Below are 16,136 nucleotides of genomic sequence, written 5' to 3'. Positions count from 1 at the left end.
TACTAATATCTAATTAAAGATATTAATGGTCAAAGTTGTGTCTCGACAAGTGTGAAAACTCAAGTGATGCATTTAAAAAAAAAAACAGGAGTACTCTGTAACATTGGATTATTGAATTTATAGAGTATATAAACATAATAGTAAGAACGTTTTAGGTATGTTAGATGAAACACACCAACTTGGCATTTAGTTATTATAACCAAGTGAAAATAAAATATAACGAAGTAAGAGTTTAAAAGAGGTATTTTGTACTCCGTATTTCATAGACGAGTTAGCAAAAAAGGTAAATAAAGTAAGAGACTGTAATATGGTGGTTTTCCAATTAAACTGTTAAAAAAAATGATAAACCGGTGACATGAGAAAATTATATATAAAAAAAATACTGTAATTTGGAAATTGGAATTTTATCCAACATTTTTAATCTTTTTTTTGGAAAGATCCCAACATAATTTGCCAGTGAAAAACTTATTGAGAAACTTGGAATTTCTCATATGATATGTGTTGCAAGTTTGCAACAATCCTCAATTTTTTTTTTTTTTTTATAGGGTCCTCATTTTAGAGTAGCAAGTGTAGCAACCATTAAAAATAATGGGGGAAGAAGATTCAAGTTCAAAAACCTGGGTTCAGTGGATCTCCAAAGACCCTAAATTACAAATCTAGCTTTTTTCAGGATTATTAAAGTAAGGAAAGAGACTAGAGTATTGCAATCATTTTTCATTCATTCCAATAAAAAAAATGGTGACCAAAACAGCAGCAGCAGCAGCAGCAGCAAGCTATGAAGAAAAAAGGAAGCAAAGATTAGAGGAAAACAAGAAAAGAATGATGCAACTCAACATCCCTCAGCTTTCTCAGTCTCTCAAGCCTTCCCCTGCTACTAGGCTCAAGAGGGTCAAGCCAACACTCGTCAATGCCCCACTTCGTCGATCCACTCGGATGGCCGACAAACCCCCTCCTGACTACCACGAGGTCTGGATCTGTGTTTAGTTTTTGCATTTCTCTTTATTTAATACTACGTGTTTCTACTTTTAGTTATGTTATCCAATGCTTCTGGGGCGTTCGTTGGCTTCGGCCTTGTTTCAGCTATTATTTTGTTTTACAGTTTATACTTGTGGGTGGTAGAAAGTTGCCCCTGAGACGAAACCTTTATTCTCAAGACAATGCCTCGAATCAGAACAGATTGTATGCTATTCAGAGAGCCGAAGAGCTGGAGTTACGATTAGGGTCTCAACATCCAACTTTTGTTAAAGCATTACTTCAGGCTCATGTTGTTGGAAATTTGGTCATTTCTTACCCCTTTTTTTTTCTCTCTTAGCTCGTGTAATTGAGTCAATTGACCCCATTCGAATGTTATTGTTGACTTGTTGTTGTCGTCTCTTGGTTGAATGTTGAGACCCTAATCTACTATTATAAGAATTGTGTTATCCAAAATGTGTACAGGTATATATAAAATGTTGTGACATAGTGTTTCGATATTCTCATTATGAACAAAGGAAGTAATGTGAAATGTTAACATACTTATTCCCTTGCAACCTTGCCATTGTTCGAATTGTTAACGTCTTATAACTTATTCCCTTGCAACCCTGCCATTGTTCAAATTGTTAACATACTTATTCCCTTATAACTTATTCCCTTGCAACCCTGCCATTGTTCGAATTGTTTCACATACTTATTCCCTTACAACCCTGCCATTGTTCGAATTGTTTCACATACTTATTCCCTTGCAATCTTACTATGCAGAATTTACCAACTGCATTTTGCAAGACCCATCTTCTCAATTATGATGGAATGTTAACTCTAGTGGATGAAGGTGGAAAGAAATGTCAGACCAAGTTCCATCTTCGATATAGTGGTCTTGGCTCTGGATGGAGAAGATTTGCCATTGACCATGGCTTGGTTGATGGTGATGTCCTTGTTTTCCAGCTCATCGAACCAACTACTTTAAAGGTAACTTTTGTTTCTTGTAACTACCACAATATGAATGTTAACTGTCTTACCACAAACTGCTTGTTTGCCAGGGAGAAATTGTAACACATGGTTCATTCTATGTACACGGGATTTGATCTTAGGTCTTGAGTATACACATAATGTTACTGTGGTTTTCCTTTCATTCTAGGCCACGCGCTTAAGATAGGTAAAGTCTTAGATGAAATTAAGAAGTAAGGAGTCTGATAACACGGAACAATGGCAGCTTAATTCTAACATGATTGCATCTATATTCTTGTTTCCAATCTGTTCTCACTCTGATATCCTAACTAAGTGTTGTGTAGAATTGCGAGTTGATGTTTGATCATTGATACTCATAAATTTCTTTCCCTCCGTTTTCCTATCCAAACAAGTATTTGCACCACTTCCTTGATCATTAATCCTACAAAATCCTTTTAACAAAACATAATGTTGATTTCATTATTGATATACTTGTTTGAAATTGTGAAGAATTCAACCTAAGAAAACATAATGTTGATTTCAAACAAGCCAGTGCAGCTGCGAATTTTCATGTATAACACACAGTGTCTCTGAATCTTAAGTTAATATTCTTATCAGCTTGCTTTGATTTACTTGTTCTTAAGGTTTTCTGGTCTTCTTTGTTCTTTCTAACTGATAGAAACTGTATATACATTACTATTAACTTCACATCTTTTCATAGGTGTACATTATTCGGGTAAATTCTTCTAACCAAGACAGAGAACGGTCATGATGAGTCGTAAAGCTGTTTGTAAGTGAAGGGGTGAGAAATGCAGCACAACAAACTAGAGGTGATGCTTGCAGAAATTGGAATTTTTTTTTTTTTTTTTTTTTTTTTCCCATGTTACAGCAGCCAGATCTCCTGTGAAGCAGTATGACCAAGTGTTTTTGATGAGATTTCTTTGATCTTACCGTGAGATTTGATTTCATTTTATTATTTACTGTAAGGAAATTTATACAAAATTTTAATTGATCATTAGAAGGGTAACCATTTACCTTATTTTCTAACTTTTGTTCCTATTTGTTTAATAAGTTACAATGATTTGCAATTTAAATTTTGAATTCTATTTATGTTGAGTGAATAAAAAGGGAACCTTACATATGAGGGGGAGTTTGAAGCATAACTTTCCAATAACGCGTGAGTTTTTTATATTGATGAAAGAAGAGTAATAATTTACAAGGCTAAATGACTACTTTCATTGTCATATAATTTTGGACTCGCGGGTGGTACTCTCTTGGACCTTGTAAATGGACTCTTGATGTCGAGTGCGGCACAGGCCCATATTCAACAAAATCTTATATTTTCAATCCATGATCTGTTTAGAATTATACAAGTACATACTTCATTACTTTGTATCTACTTGCCCGAACAATGCCTCTGATTTTTCATTGAATTTTAATAACTAGTTCTGAATTCACTACTTTTGTCAATTCTCAAGTTTCTGGAGGAATTTTGGTCAGTTCTGAACTTCTTACTGTCCTTTGTTTTGGGGAGTTGGATTTGTGAGGACTGAAGGAAGAAATAAGAATGGATAATTGGTAGTTATATTATTCATTCAAATCCTCACATATATTCGCATAATTATATATAACCCTTAAATAAAGGAAATGCCTAATAGTATAATTGTGTTATCCAAAATGTGCATAAAAAAGGTTGCGCGTAGTGTTTCAACATCCTCATTATGAACAAGCAAAACAATTTGAAATGTAAACATACTTATTCCTCGCAACCTGCCATTGTTTGAAATGCTAACATACTTATTCAAGTTATTGCCTTATTATTCTGCCATACTTGATCATACAAAAATTTCCTACCCCATCGTGCAGTACCCATCTTCTTGACCATGACGGAATGTCAACTCTAGTTGATGAAGACGGAGATAAATGTCTGATCAAGTTCCATCTTCTATATAATGAGGCTTGGCTCTGGATGGAGAGGATTCTCCACACTGACCATGGCTTGGTTGATGGGATTGCCTTTGTCTCCCAACTCACCGAACCAGCTACCTTAAAGGTAAGTTTTATTCCCTGTAAGTCTGTAACCACCATAGTATGAATTTCACTGCCTTACCACCAACAGCTTGTATAGTAGAGAGAAATTGTAACACCTGGTTCATGCTGCAATCATGTCAGTATTTTTATACACACACAATGTTAGCCATATTTTCCCGACCAATCCTAAGCCATGAGCTTCAAGAAGTAAAAACTATGAACAAATCAAGAAGTAAAGAATCTGACATCGCAAAACATTGACAGCTTAGCATTCAACACAGTAGCATTTTTTTCCTTATCTTCAATCTGTTGCTGGTTGAAATTTGTAACATACGTCCATATCCATAGTATGCTCACTCTGATGTTCTAACCAAGTGCTGTGTACAATTGTGAGTAGATATTCACAAGTAATATTTGATCATTGATGAAAAGGTAAGATGAAGTGAAGAACCCAATCTTTAGCCATAACAGTCGTACTCCTTTAAATCTTTTCCTTCCGTTTAACCCTCTAAATTCTTTCATCCAAACAAAGTGTTGATTTCATGGTAACAAGGTTATAATATTTCATACTAAAATTACTCATCTTTTCTTGTATTCTCCACAATTTCAAACAGCCAAGGTAGCTGAAGCTTTTCATGCGTAACACTCAGTGTCTTCAAATCTTATAACCTCATCAGCTTGCTTTGATTTGCTGGTCCTTGTTTGTTCTTTCTACTGATAAAAAATACAAATAAATTAACCAGATCATTTTTTCCTGGGGAACAAAATCTTTTGCACCACAAGTAACTTCACATTTGTTTTCTTAGTTCTACAATTTTCAGGTAAATTTTTCCTAACGAAGACAAAAGGAACAGTTGTGATGAGTCATAAAGCTGTTTGTACAGTAGGGGAGAGAAAGGCAGCATGACAAACTAGAGCAGGTAATGCTTCCTTTATACTACTGAAATATAATGCTTCATGAAATTTTCTTGAAATTTTGGTCTTTTTCTCCAGATCCTGTTGGGCTATCGGTGGTGGATTACTTAGGGTGAAGCTAGCAGATTTATGATTTATTTTTCTCCATGTTACAGCAACTAATTCTTGTCAAGCAGTTTAGACCAAATGTTACTGCAACTAATCGACTTTCACCTTTTGTCTTAACCTGTGATTTTTAAATTTTATTTTATTTTTTATTATATTTATTTTACTATTTTGTAAATAATTTATATAAATTGTTAACAAATCAATTAGAAGGGTAAAGTTTACCTTATTTTTTGGTGCAGTATATTTTAATTATTTGCAAGAATTGCAATTTATGAGTGGAATACTGTTTTCTATTGCTTAGTAGCTTAGTATGAGACCATGTCTTAACAACTTAACCTAAAGTCTATTGCTTAGAAACTGTCTGACACGGGGTCAATAAATGAAAATTCAATATAATTACAGGGGGCCTCTTGGTCAGGGCTGGAGGAGAGAAAGTTACAATGGGAGCTGGATACTTCAATCAAATGGCCTACCGAGGTGTCATGGGGTCCATGGGAAGCACTTTGATCTGTTTCCTTTTGGGGTTCAAAAAAGCTTAAATGAATCCAAAACTGAAGGCTTATATTCACGTTTTTACCACATTTAAAGGTTTCAAGACCCAATGTTGAAAACTCTCAGGAAGGTTGGAGATGCATCCTAAGGTCATATAATGTTGTTTGAAATTATATATGAACACTAGTCGGTCACATAAAAGGCCCATGGTGGCCTTGAATTAATCAAGGGAAGAATGCAAAAAATGCTAAATTGACTTTTTAAGGGCAAAGTGTATTATTTTAACCACCCAAATAGCCTCCTAAGGTGTAGGGTGTGTGGGAAGCACCCCGGCTTATTTCCTTTCCAGTTCCAAAAAGGTAAAAAATTGTCCATAACCTGAAGACTAATCCACGAAATCAGACCAATTTCGGAGGTTTAGGGACCTAAGGTCGAAAAATCTCAGGATCGGAGGGGGATGCATCCCGGGGTCATATAATGTTGTTTGGAACCATATATAACCACTAGTTGGTCATAATAAGTCTCATGGTGACCTTGAGTTGACAAAGTGAGGTGTAAGTTGTTAACGACTAAACTATCAACTTAAAGGAAAAGTGGACATTTTCAATCACCCAAATGGATTCCCAAGGTGTCGTGGGGTCTATGGGAAGCACCTTGACAGGTTTTCTTTCTGAGTCCAAAACTGAAGTGAATGTGTGGGCTATTATCCACGTTTCGGGCTAATTTTGATCAATTTTTCCAAAATTGAAGCGACTGTGTGAGGTTTTAGGTGTTCTCCTGAGTCATACAAATTGGTTTAGAACCATAAGAGGTTTATCAATAGGTGTATAAGTCTCAACTCTCAAGTATGAGTTTGTTTTAGTTATAAGGTTATTTAGGGATTATGTTACAGTGGTAGTGAAAAGCTACAATGGTTCTAATAATCATTAACTTGACATCGTGGGGGCCTATTAAGGTGTCTCAAATCCTTCATCCTCATTGGGGTAGTTGATTATTCCCAAATTCATTACTTCCATAACATTCCATTATAATGTTGATTTTATATTATACCATAATACTTTATTACTATTACATTGTATTGGTGTTGTGCTTGTTATTTGACAGTCAAAACCAATCAATATTGATTTTGGTTTGATTGTTCACACACAATTGTTCATTTATAAAGGAATGGAAGTTTTTTTATAACTTCAGATGGAAAGTATCCATAACCTCCATATGGAATGGTTGTTTACAAGAGTAGAATATTCATATTATGGATTGATTGACTGATTGATGGCTTCCAAACTTTGAAGCCCAAAGTAAATTACTATGGCCTTGTATATTCAGCACCTAGACAATATTGAATCACGTAATGTAATTTGTAGTCCGTCCTATATTCTATGGCCAAATATGGATTCAAGAGACTTTAGAATGCTATTGGCGAGAGCAGCAGTCTATAATGTCCCTGGAACACTATTTTCCTACTTCTATATGAAAGTAAACACCTAAGAATTTACACCTGGCAGGTTTTCAACATATTTTCCCCTAAATTTTCCATCATCCTGGGAAAGGGCTCTAACATACGTGCTACAACAAAATATGAGATATAATGCAACAACATCCATTTATTCCCACAAATGGTTTAAGCCTCTACGAAGAGATATAAATCTAAGATTTGTTGTTATCCATAGTCACAGCAGTAGTAGTGACCATCTACGAAGAATTGGATACTACTTCCTGTTTCTTTTATGTGCGTTGTTATAGATTTAAAGATATGCCAAAAACTTACAATAATGTCATGGAGGTAATGATCAATCAAGATCCCAAAGATCTTTAATGGATTTGGCTGTCTTGGTGACTTAGCTAAAAATACTAATAATTCCTCCATTATTTGACAGATTAACATAAAGCATTAGCAAGAGTATAAAAATGACCCAAGTGATGGGAAAACAGATGGAAAGAAATCAAAATAGTGCCCATGTGATGAGGTGAGAGTGAAAATCCACATGCCACTAAGCCAGATAACGAAATTTGCAACAATTTCAAAACAGAAAAAAAGGGGGAAAAAAAAGGAGGTAAATCAACAATTAAAGAACTCCATACCACTTCTTAGTGACTAAGCTTTGCTTGAGCATATCAGAGGTGTCCAGCGTCCGCCACTACTCCTGGAACAAAAATAAAATGAATTCTGTTGTTAAGCACAGAAACACAAGCCTGTAAAGACCATATTGCAGAGCACCAGAATCAGGACAACCAAGTTCAAATTTAATTAGTAGAATGTAATTCAGCTATGTCAAGTTGTCAACTCTATTTTCTAAGAGCTGCAAGGAAAATGAAGCAAAAAATATTACAATGCTAAAATTGACATGTAAATGATCTCAGAATCCATGAATAAATATAAGATTCAAATAACGTGCATACCATGGTGCACAATCATTCGAAGACAGGGTCCTGGGTAAGTTGATCAGCACTCATTTGTCTCAAAGATCTAACCATATGCTGATCGGCAGCACGAATATGAACAATTCTATCTTGCATACTCTGGAATGCAGGCATTGCAAATGCTTGAGATAATCTATCATGATGGCTTGGATCTTCAGAGAAGTTAATAAGTGATTCCCCAGCATTATCCCTAAGTTCCTCAGACTCATCTCGCAACATTTCTATCAGACACGGAATGGCTCCAGCATCAGCCAGGGTAGAACGGTCAGCTTCATGATAACTCAACTGTGCAATGGCTCCAGAGACTTTCTCTCTGATATCACTATTTCCCTCCTTTAAAAGACCAACAAGAATGGGAATTGCACCAGAGTTACTAATGACTGAAATCGAGTGTTGATAACCTGACAAATCCCATAGAACATCTGCTGCTGCTGCCTTCGCTTCAGCATCGTCTTCTTGGAGAATTCTTACCAAATGTTCAGTAACCTCAACTGCATTACTTTCAGCAACAGCCAATACACAGAAGACGTCCTCTGCAACTTCCCTGCCCAATGGTTCAGGCCCTCGAAGAAGCTCTGCATACAAAGGTATAACCCCAGCTTGAGCAACAGGCCTAATGTAATCAACATGAGACGAAATGATACCCAAAGCATTCCCAGCCACAACTTTTGTCGAGGAATCTCCATTCTGCAGTAGATCTACAAGTGTTGGTATTGCACCCAACGCAACTAGTGTACGTCTTGCCCTCTTGACAATTCCAAGCAACCCAAGTGCCTGAGCAGCTCTTTCTCTTGACTCCATGCTACCATACTTAGCAGCTTCAATAAGAAGACTTAATTCTCCAAGACAAACCAACGCTCTCCTGACCTCTCGGACCAATGCCAATGCACTTAAGGTTTCCAAGAGGTATTTTCTCCTACTGTCTGTGTATGATTTGAGCATATTAACAACAACTTCCAACCCACCACTTGAAAATATGTACACTCTGCTGTCTTTTACAAAAGTAACCACACCCCACAAACATTTCATCAAATAAATCTGACATCTACCACCAGACTGTTCTAAAATCTTCACAAAAGAAGCTAAGGTGCTCGGCATACAGATAAGCTTCAGCAACTCAGGATCATCTTTACAAGTTATGCGCCTCAAGCAATAAGCAGCAGCTTCTTGAAGAGGTCCTGGGTCTCTCAACGCCTCTTCAATGAGTCCAATGAGGATTGGCACTGTAAGCAATAATAAGTGATTGGGAACACTGTCTAACAAACTAGTTAGCTTGATCGTTGCTCGTAACTTTAAGATATCAGTCCCACTGTTAATTATTTCTTCATAAGAACGGTACAAATCATCCCACTCGGGAGATGTCAAGGGGGCGGTCGACTCTTGTTGAGCCATGAAGTATCAGTCTGAGGATTGGTAATGCAAAACTCCTTAAACAAAAACCCCTAAACTCACACACAAGGAACTTTTAGAACATATAAAAAGACAAATAAGCATATTATCCCCTTATATTCAACACAGAAAAACACAGGAAAAAAACAAATGGCATAAATTAGTTAAAGTTCCTTCTACAAATTAGGGTATGCCAATATCATCAACTAGCATATCAAACTTTAAAAATCAAAACCCATATCCAAATTTTGAATTTTTTTTAAACAAAAATTCATGATTCAAAATTAATTGTCTCCGTTACTCCGTTGTAACACGGGTGTAACACGAGTATGCCGACATAAACTACCCTACATCATACACTCATTCCAAATGGGGGTATTATTGAAAAATCCCAAAAAAGATCCACCACTACACTACATAACAAAAAAGTAACAACTTTTTCCGAACATCCCAAAATAATACTTATGACTATTATTTCTCCACAAAGGGGGCAAAATAGTAATACCAAGAACAACGGAAAAACGCCTGAAGTGACGTAGACATCAACAATTCAATTCATTGAACATTAAAAATTCTTTCTTTTTAGCACAAACTAATACAATTATTAACAAACAATTTATTAAATAAGAACTAATCAAACACCCAGCTCATATAAGGCGGAAATCATAAAGTTCACAACTTTATAATTTATAAAAAAAATTATTTCTAGGAAATTAAAAATTACAACAGGGGATTCTAAAATATTTATCATAAATCATAATTAAGTATATAATAGTCATAATTAACCTAATTATATAAAGGGAGGAGAGAGAAAATTGACCGTTATTTGCAGCAGCTTGATTGGTTGAAGGCGGTTGAGAATGGAGGAGAGAGATTTAGAAGTGTTTCTGGAAGAAAACAGAAAGTGTCGAAATTTTGTTGAAGACTTGAAGACAATAAAAAAATGCAAGTAAAAAATTTTAATTTTAAATATAAAAAGGAAAAAAATGGTTAAAGAAAACGCAGGTTATTGGGCCTTTTGGCATAATGGACCTTAGAGTTGGGCCTGCATTTGTGTGTAATTGGACTATGTAGCATTGCAAAAGCAATACCGTGGTTTTTTTTTGTTTTTAAATGCAAAATAGAGGAGGAACCCGAACAAAGAAATAAAATTAAACAATTAAGGGCTTGTTTGTTATCGTTTACTTTATTTCCTTCACATAACTTACGAAGTAGGAAGTAGGACCTTTATTCCTACACATAACTTAGGAAGTAGGACCTTAGGTTTTAATAATTTTTTTGCCAAAGACTATTAATTGGAATATAAAGGATCTTTGTAGTTTAACTATTTTTTGGCGAAAAAAAAAAGATTTTTCACCAAATGCTCCTAAATTATTTTTTTATTCACCATATACCCATGATATTTTTCAAATTCACCATATACCCTTTAGTTTACAATAAATGTTACAAAATAGCCAAATGACTAACGGACGTTAGACATAATTTGCCACGTGGCAGCCAATCATTGGCTGCCATTTATATTATTTTAATTTTAAATTAAATATTTAATTAATTATCAAAAAATAAAAAATAAAAAAATAAACCTACCAACCACCAGCCCAGCCCCGGCCGCCACCCTATCCCTACCGGCGCGGATTCTGCCTGAACCCCTACGCCTGCCCACAACCTATCCGACACCCCACCAGCCGGAACCCTTGAACCACCCATTCCCCAAGCTTAAAACCGCCCCCCTCCTCTCTCCTTCAAGAACCCCTCCCCTCCCTACCGTCGTCGCCCAAACTCCCACCCATTCCCCAAGCTTAAAACTGCCACTTCTCCTGCCACCTCCATCCTCTGAACCACCTCAACGAAACCCTAAAATAAAATACCCCAAAATCAAAACCCAAGATTTTGATTTTTAGGGTTTCGATTTTGGGGTTTAACGGTTTCGGGTTAGTGGTTTTTGGCTAAGGTAGGCAGCGGCGACGTTGAGGAGGGGACTTGGGCTGCCACCGAACAGGTTTTGGGGTGGTTTTCTAATGTTTGGCTAAGGTGGAAATCGAGGAAGGGTTTTACGATTGAAGAGGAGGGAGGGGTATGTTGGTTTTGGGCGGGCTCTGGTGCATGGGTAAGGGGATGGGCGGCGCCAGTGCGGTGAGGAGGGGGTCTAGGCTCCGACAGTGGGGAAGCTGGCTGGGTGGCGGTTGTGGGGAGGTGGTTGGGCTAAGGTGGCTCATTGGTGGCAGGTGGTGTCTTTTTTTTTTTTTTTTTGTATTTTTTTTTTTGAATTTTTTTAAAGTTTTTTTTTATAATAATTATTAATTAATTTAAACACTAACTAATAACATGCTACCACGTGGCATAATTAACCATAATAAAAAACGAAATTAACAGTTGTTAGTCATTAAAGGCATGTCATGACATTTTTGTAAAATTCAAGTGTATATGGTGAATTTGAAAAATTTCATGGGTATCTGGTGAATAAATAAATAAATAAATAACTCAGGTGAGAAATCCGAAAAATTAAAAAAAAAAAAAAAGACTATATTGTTTGCCCTTTGCTCATAAGGTATAAGCATACTATCAAAGAAAAAATTTGGTTATACCTGTTGTTTTGGGTGTTTTTGTTCCTCGGGAGAGTTACAGCTCGAAGACTGGTCCGGCGGTGCCTGTACCTGCAAAACAACGGAGACTCTGGTTGGATGAAGCTCCGCCTCTGACGATCAAGTTAGAACACGTTGGAGAATGTGAAAAAGGTGCGGAAAGTAAAGCGGATCTTCTCGGATTCCGAGATCAAGTGTTTTCTCTGATGTAAGAGAATGTAGGGTATGCTGTAATAAATTGTGGGTGTTCCCAAAATGGGAGAATCTCCCTATTTATAGGGTCATTGGTAAATGTGCCCCTGATTAGGTCACTCTGATCTAATTCTATTGGGCAGCGCCGAATTATGACTTTCTCGGGATTTGGGCCCTTGAAGGCCGCCTTTTCTCCCAAATCCTGTGAATTACACGTGTCAAAGGGGGATTGGTCCAATTTGGACGAATCAAGGGTTGACACGTGTCACCACCTGGTTGCCCCAGTGGCATGGGTAAAATTACTCAAAACACTTATACCATTGAAAACTGCCTAAGAAAACAATATCCATACTTAGGGCATGTTCTCTTCAACTTATTTTCAGTTCAATTCATTTCAGCTCCATTCAGTTCAGTTCAGGTCCTAATTTCCTTCTCTCATAAAATATTCAGTTCAACTCCAATTAGTTCAATTCAATTCAGCTCAATTTAGTAAATCAGAACAAACCCTTGTTGTACCGTTTTACACGTCATAGTTGTCAAGTTTTCAGTTAATTATTAACAACAAAAGCATTATTGTGCCACTAAATATTATTTTTTGTTGGTGAATAGTAACCTAAAAGGCGAAAAGTGTCATAATAAATAATTCTCCACTTCAATTTTTTTTTTCCCTAAACATTGTCAACTAAAATGGGATTGAACGAGCATATCTTACATACCAGTTTCCACAATACTCGTAGTCTATTTTGATTGACTGAATTGAGCTGAACTGAACTGAAATGAACTGAACTGAATATTTTATGAGAGATGAAAATTAAGAGTTGAACTAAACTGAACTTATTAGAGCTAAACTGAATTGAACTGAACTGAAAATAATCTGAAGAGAACAGACCCTCAATCCATTGTTTAATAATTGTTTTAGCTTTTAGAAATTGATTGTTTTCCTGCTTTTCTACAATATGTTGTCCATTTCTAAATAATTGTTGTTTTTAAGTATCACAAGCTCGCTTTTAGAATTGGACTTGATATTTATTGCAACTGCTTAACAAACAACATTGTGTTTGTAAAATGATCAAGTTGAAATCTTAATTGACACTATTCGAGTGGTCAGTCAAATGTTATAGAATGAAGAAAGACACATGCCACTAAATTAAACTAGACATGATAATAATCACCATTATAACCATCATTAAGTACAATAGTACTTGGTATGGGTCAAGAGCAGACATTGATTTTGCACCATCAACTCTATAACTTTAGGATTAAAACATGGGAAAATTGATTTTGTTACATAAATTTGATGCATGCAAGTAATTTTCATTGCATATCCATTATAATGATGTAGCACATGTTAATTGGACCTACATACATAAAACTTTATTTTGTCACCAATAGAAAAATGAAAAATTGTTTTGAAAATAATGCACAAAAGAAATATTGTATGCAAAAGAACTTTCGTTTTCTTTGTGGATAATGTTGTTAGAGTACTAACATTTGTGGGAGTGACTTCTAGCTTGTGTGGATAAGGCTTTCATATTTCCTATTTGCTCGGCCCACATGTTTTTATTAAAACTATAATACTACCTTCGATTTTCTTAGTTACAATTTTGGGGTATTATTTAAGATATATAAAATATTTCAAAGTTGTAATTAAAAAAAATTGGAGGTAGTATATGATTACTTCGTAATAATTTAAAGCTTATTTAACATCGTTTTTTGTTTTTAGTTTTATTTATTTTTTAAAATAAAAAATTAAATACAGGAAACAAGAAAAAGATGTTTTCACTTTTCTGTTGTCAATTTTCAAAATTACCATGAATTTAAAAAATTTGACTAATTATTTTATTCATTATATAACATATATCATATATTTTTGAAAAATAAAAAAACAAAAAGCCACATTGATGCCAAACGAACCCTTAATATAATGTTTTTAATTTTAGGATTGTAATTTGAATGAATAGGACTTATTTAGTTTGACTATTGACTCATTTTGGTTATTTCAGATAATTTAAGTTTTAATAAGTTAAATAAGTTTAGATATGTTCAAGACAATTTCAGATAATTTTTTTTTTCAAAACAGTTTCACACGCAAATAAGATAATTTGAGACAAATTAAGTTCAAGCACGATAACTATTTAGATAAAATAAAAGTTTCATATATAATTTATATACGTAGTGTAATCCAGTTTAGCTTCTTAATTTGATTACCTTTGAACCTTATTTGATTATTTTTTAAAAAACTACTTCATATCTATTCATTCATCTAATCATCTACACACTACTCCGTAGCACACTACACTTGAAATCACGATAGACATTAATATAATGAAATTCATAAATGGGGTTCAATTTTCAGTCAATAAATGATTCAATTCTGAATGAAGTTTTTTTTTTCCTTTGATTTGGTGATCTATTAATCCTAAGAGCACGTTTATATGTTACGTTTGAGGCAAAAAATGGATCCAGATTATTAAAATTACAAACATACAATGAAATTTCTACAAGAAGCTAGCTAGTAATTGAGTGTATAATCTATGTATGCAAATCCCTAATACCCGAGTAACTACAAAATTAATTGTTAAAAGAAAATTAAACTTTCAAATAATTCATGCATAAGAGATTAAGAGGAGACGATAAGGGGTGATCTCTACCATCGAGTTTCCACTATTAAATACGGTACTCGTACACATCACATTGAGGGTTGACAAAATATATTATTCATTTCTTCATACTCTTGTCTGTATTACAATCGCATGCAGTCAAACAACTTATTAGACCAAGTGACGATCACAATAGTATGAAAATTAATGTGCACAAAAATTTTTATATAAAAATGGAAAAAGATATATGCAACCCTTAAGGCTACATATAAGAAGCTAAAAATGGAAAAACTGACAATAATTAAACATTTATTACACCGATTTACTCGTAAATTGTCTATAAATTACCAATTTAATACTAAAAAAGGAAGTATATTAGGGCTGCATATAGCAAATAGCATAACCCTTTAAAAATTCAAAAATGGTTTTCCTTTATTGCCCTTCCTTTTAATGGAAAATTCTTGAGAAATTATGCATCTTATATTGGCTGGAAAGTTTGAAACCTTTGGAAATGATTAGGTGAGAACATGTGGAGCAGCTTATGCTAATTATTAAAAGAAACTTCAATTCACATGCCAAAAAGGTTTCTTATATTTGCTCGTCTAGTGGACTACGTACATTACTATTGTACATCCTTTAATCATTTGACTTCCACTTGTAAAGTCGTAATCTTTAACCTCACAACCTCACTAATAGACTTCTTCTATCTCCCGATAATAAGGTCCTGTTCTTTTACGTTGAAATTCAGTTCAATTCAGTTCAGTTCAGTTCAGCTGAGTTCAGTTCAGTTCAGTTCAGTTCAATTCAGTTCAGTTCAGTTCAGTTCAGCTCCTAATTTCCTTCTCTTATAAAATATTCATTTCAGTTCAGTTCAGTTCAGTTCAGCTGAGTTCAGTTCAGTTCAGTTCAGTTCAGTTCAGTTCAGTTCAGCTGAGTTCAGTCAATGAGAACAGACCCTAAGTCTATGCTAAGTCTATGCGCTAATATGCATATACCTTTTCATATATACTTCCTCTGTTTTTTTATACTTGCAACACACATTTTATTACGCTTTTCGATAAAGTGATTAAACTAGGTAAACGAATAAATTAAGCTATGAAATTTAAACCGTAGCAACTAATCCCTTTCTTCTTATAAATGGTAAAATTTTGTAAATTAATTTATCTGTTTACCTAGTTTAATATCTTGCTTAAAATGCGTGCCAAATAAATATGTTGCAACTAAATAAAAACGGAGGAATTACATGAAATATTAGAATTACAATCATGTACAAACAAATTGTCTTATTTAAAAAAGCTAATCGGAAGTTTGGAGCGAGGGTCAAATCACAAAGTACAATACAACGAGTCAACGAGAACTACTAAAATAATAGGACAGCAAAAGTGTATATACCCTAATGCTTCATTATATATATTGATTAAACAAACTAATCGATCAAAAGTATAATAAAATAAATTTATTAGGTGCTTAATTAATTAACTAA

At 34.7% G+C, this 16,136-nt stretch overlaps 2 protein-coding genes across 3 annotated transcripts; one reads left to right on the top strand and one right to left on the bottom strand.

Annotated features, from left to right (window-relative positions):
* Positions 1 to 535: 535 nt before the first annotated feature.
* Positions 536 to 3,111, top strand: LOC145576963 (B3 domain-containing protein At3g19184-like). Its single transcript, XM_081634671.1, has 4 exons — positions 536 to 966; positions 1,100 to 1,279; positions 1,738 to 1,944; positions 2,645 to 3,111. Exons 1-4 carry the CDS (start codon positions 736 to 738, stop codon positions 2,693 to 2,695), a joined length of 669 nt encoding a protein of 222 aa, XP_081490797.1. The 5' UTR covers positions 536 to 735; the 3' UTR covers positions 2,696 to 3,111.
* Positions 3,112 to 3,623: 512 nt separating this feature from the next.
* Positions 3,624 to 10,214, bottom strand: LOC145574994 (uncharacterized). 2 transcript variants are annotated; one of them, XM_081632901.1, is made up of 4 exons: positions 10,100 to 10,214; positions 7,870 to 9,332; positions 7,552 to 7,613; positions 3,624 to 4,080 (listed from the first exon to the last, which is right to left on the bottom strand). In XM_081632901.1, exon 2 carries the CDS (start codon positions 9,280 to 9,282, stop codon positions 7,882 to 7,884), a length of 1,401 nt encoding a protein of 466 aa, XP_081489027.1. In that variant the 5' UTR covers positions 9,283 to 9,332; positions 10,100 to 10,214; the 3' UTR covers positions 3,624 to 4,080; positions 7,552 to 7,613; positions 7,870 to 7,881. The 2 variants fall into 2 exon arrangements, with proteins under 2 accessions (XP_081489027.1, XP_081489029.1); XM_081632903.1 differs by having other exon boundaries at positions 3,624 to 4,070.
* Positions 10,215 to 16,136: the final 5,922 nt, after the last annotated feature.

Source organism: Chenopodium album, chromosome 13 (genome assembly GCF_948465745.1).
Source record: "Chenopodium album chromosome 13, dcCheAlbu1.1, whole genome shotgun sequence".
Taxonomy (NCBI): Eukaryota; Viridiplantae; Streptophyta; class Magnoliopsida; order Caryophyllales; family Amaranthaceae; genus Chenopodium; species Chenopodium album.
This window is presented reverse-complemented; position numbering and strand designations above follow the sequence as displayed.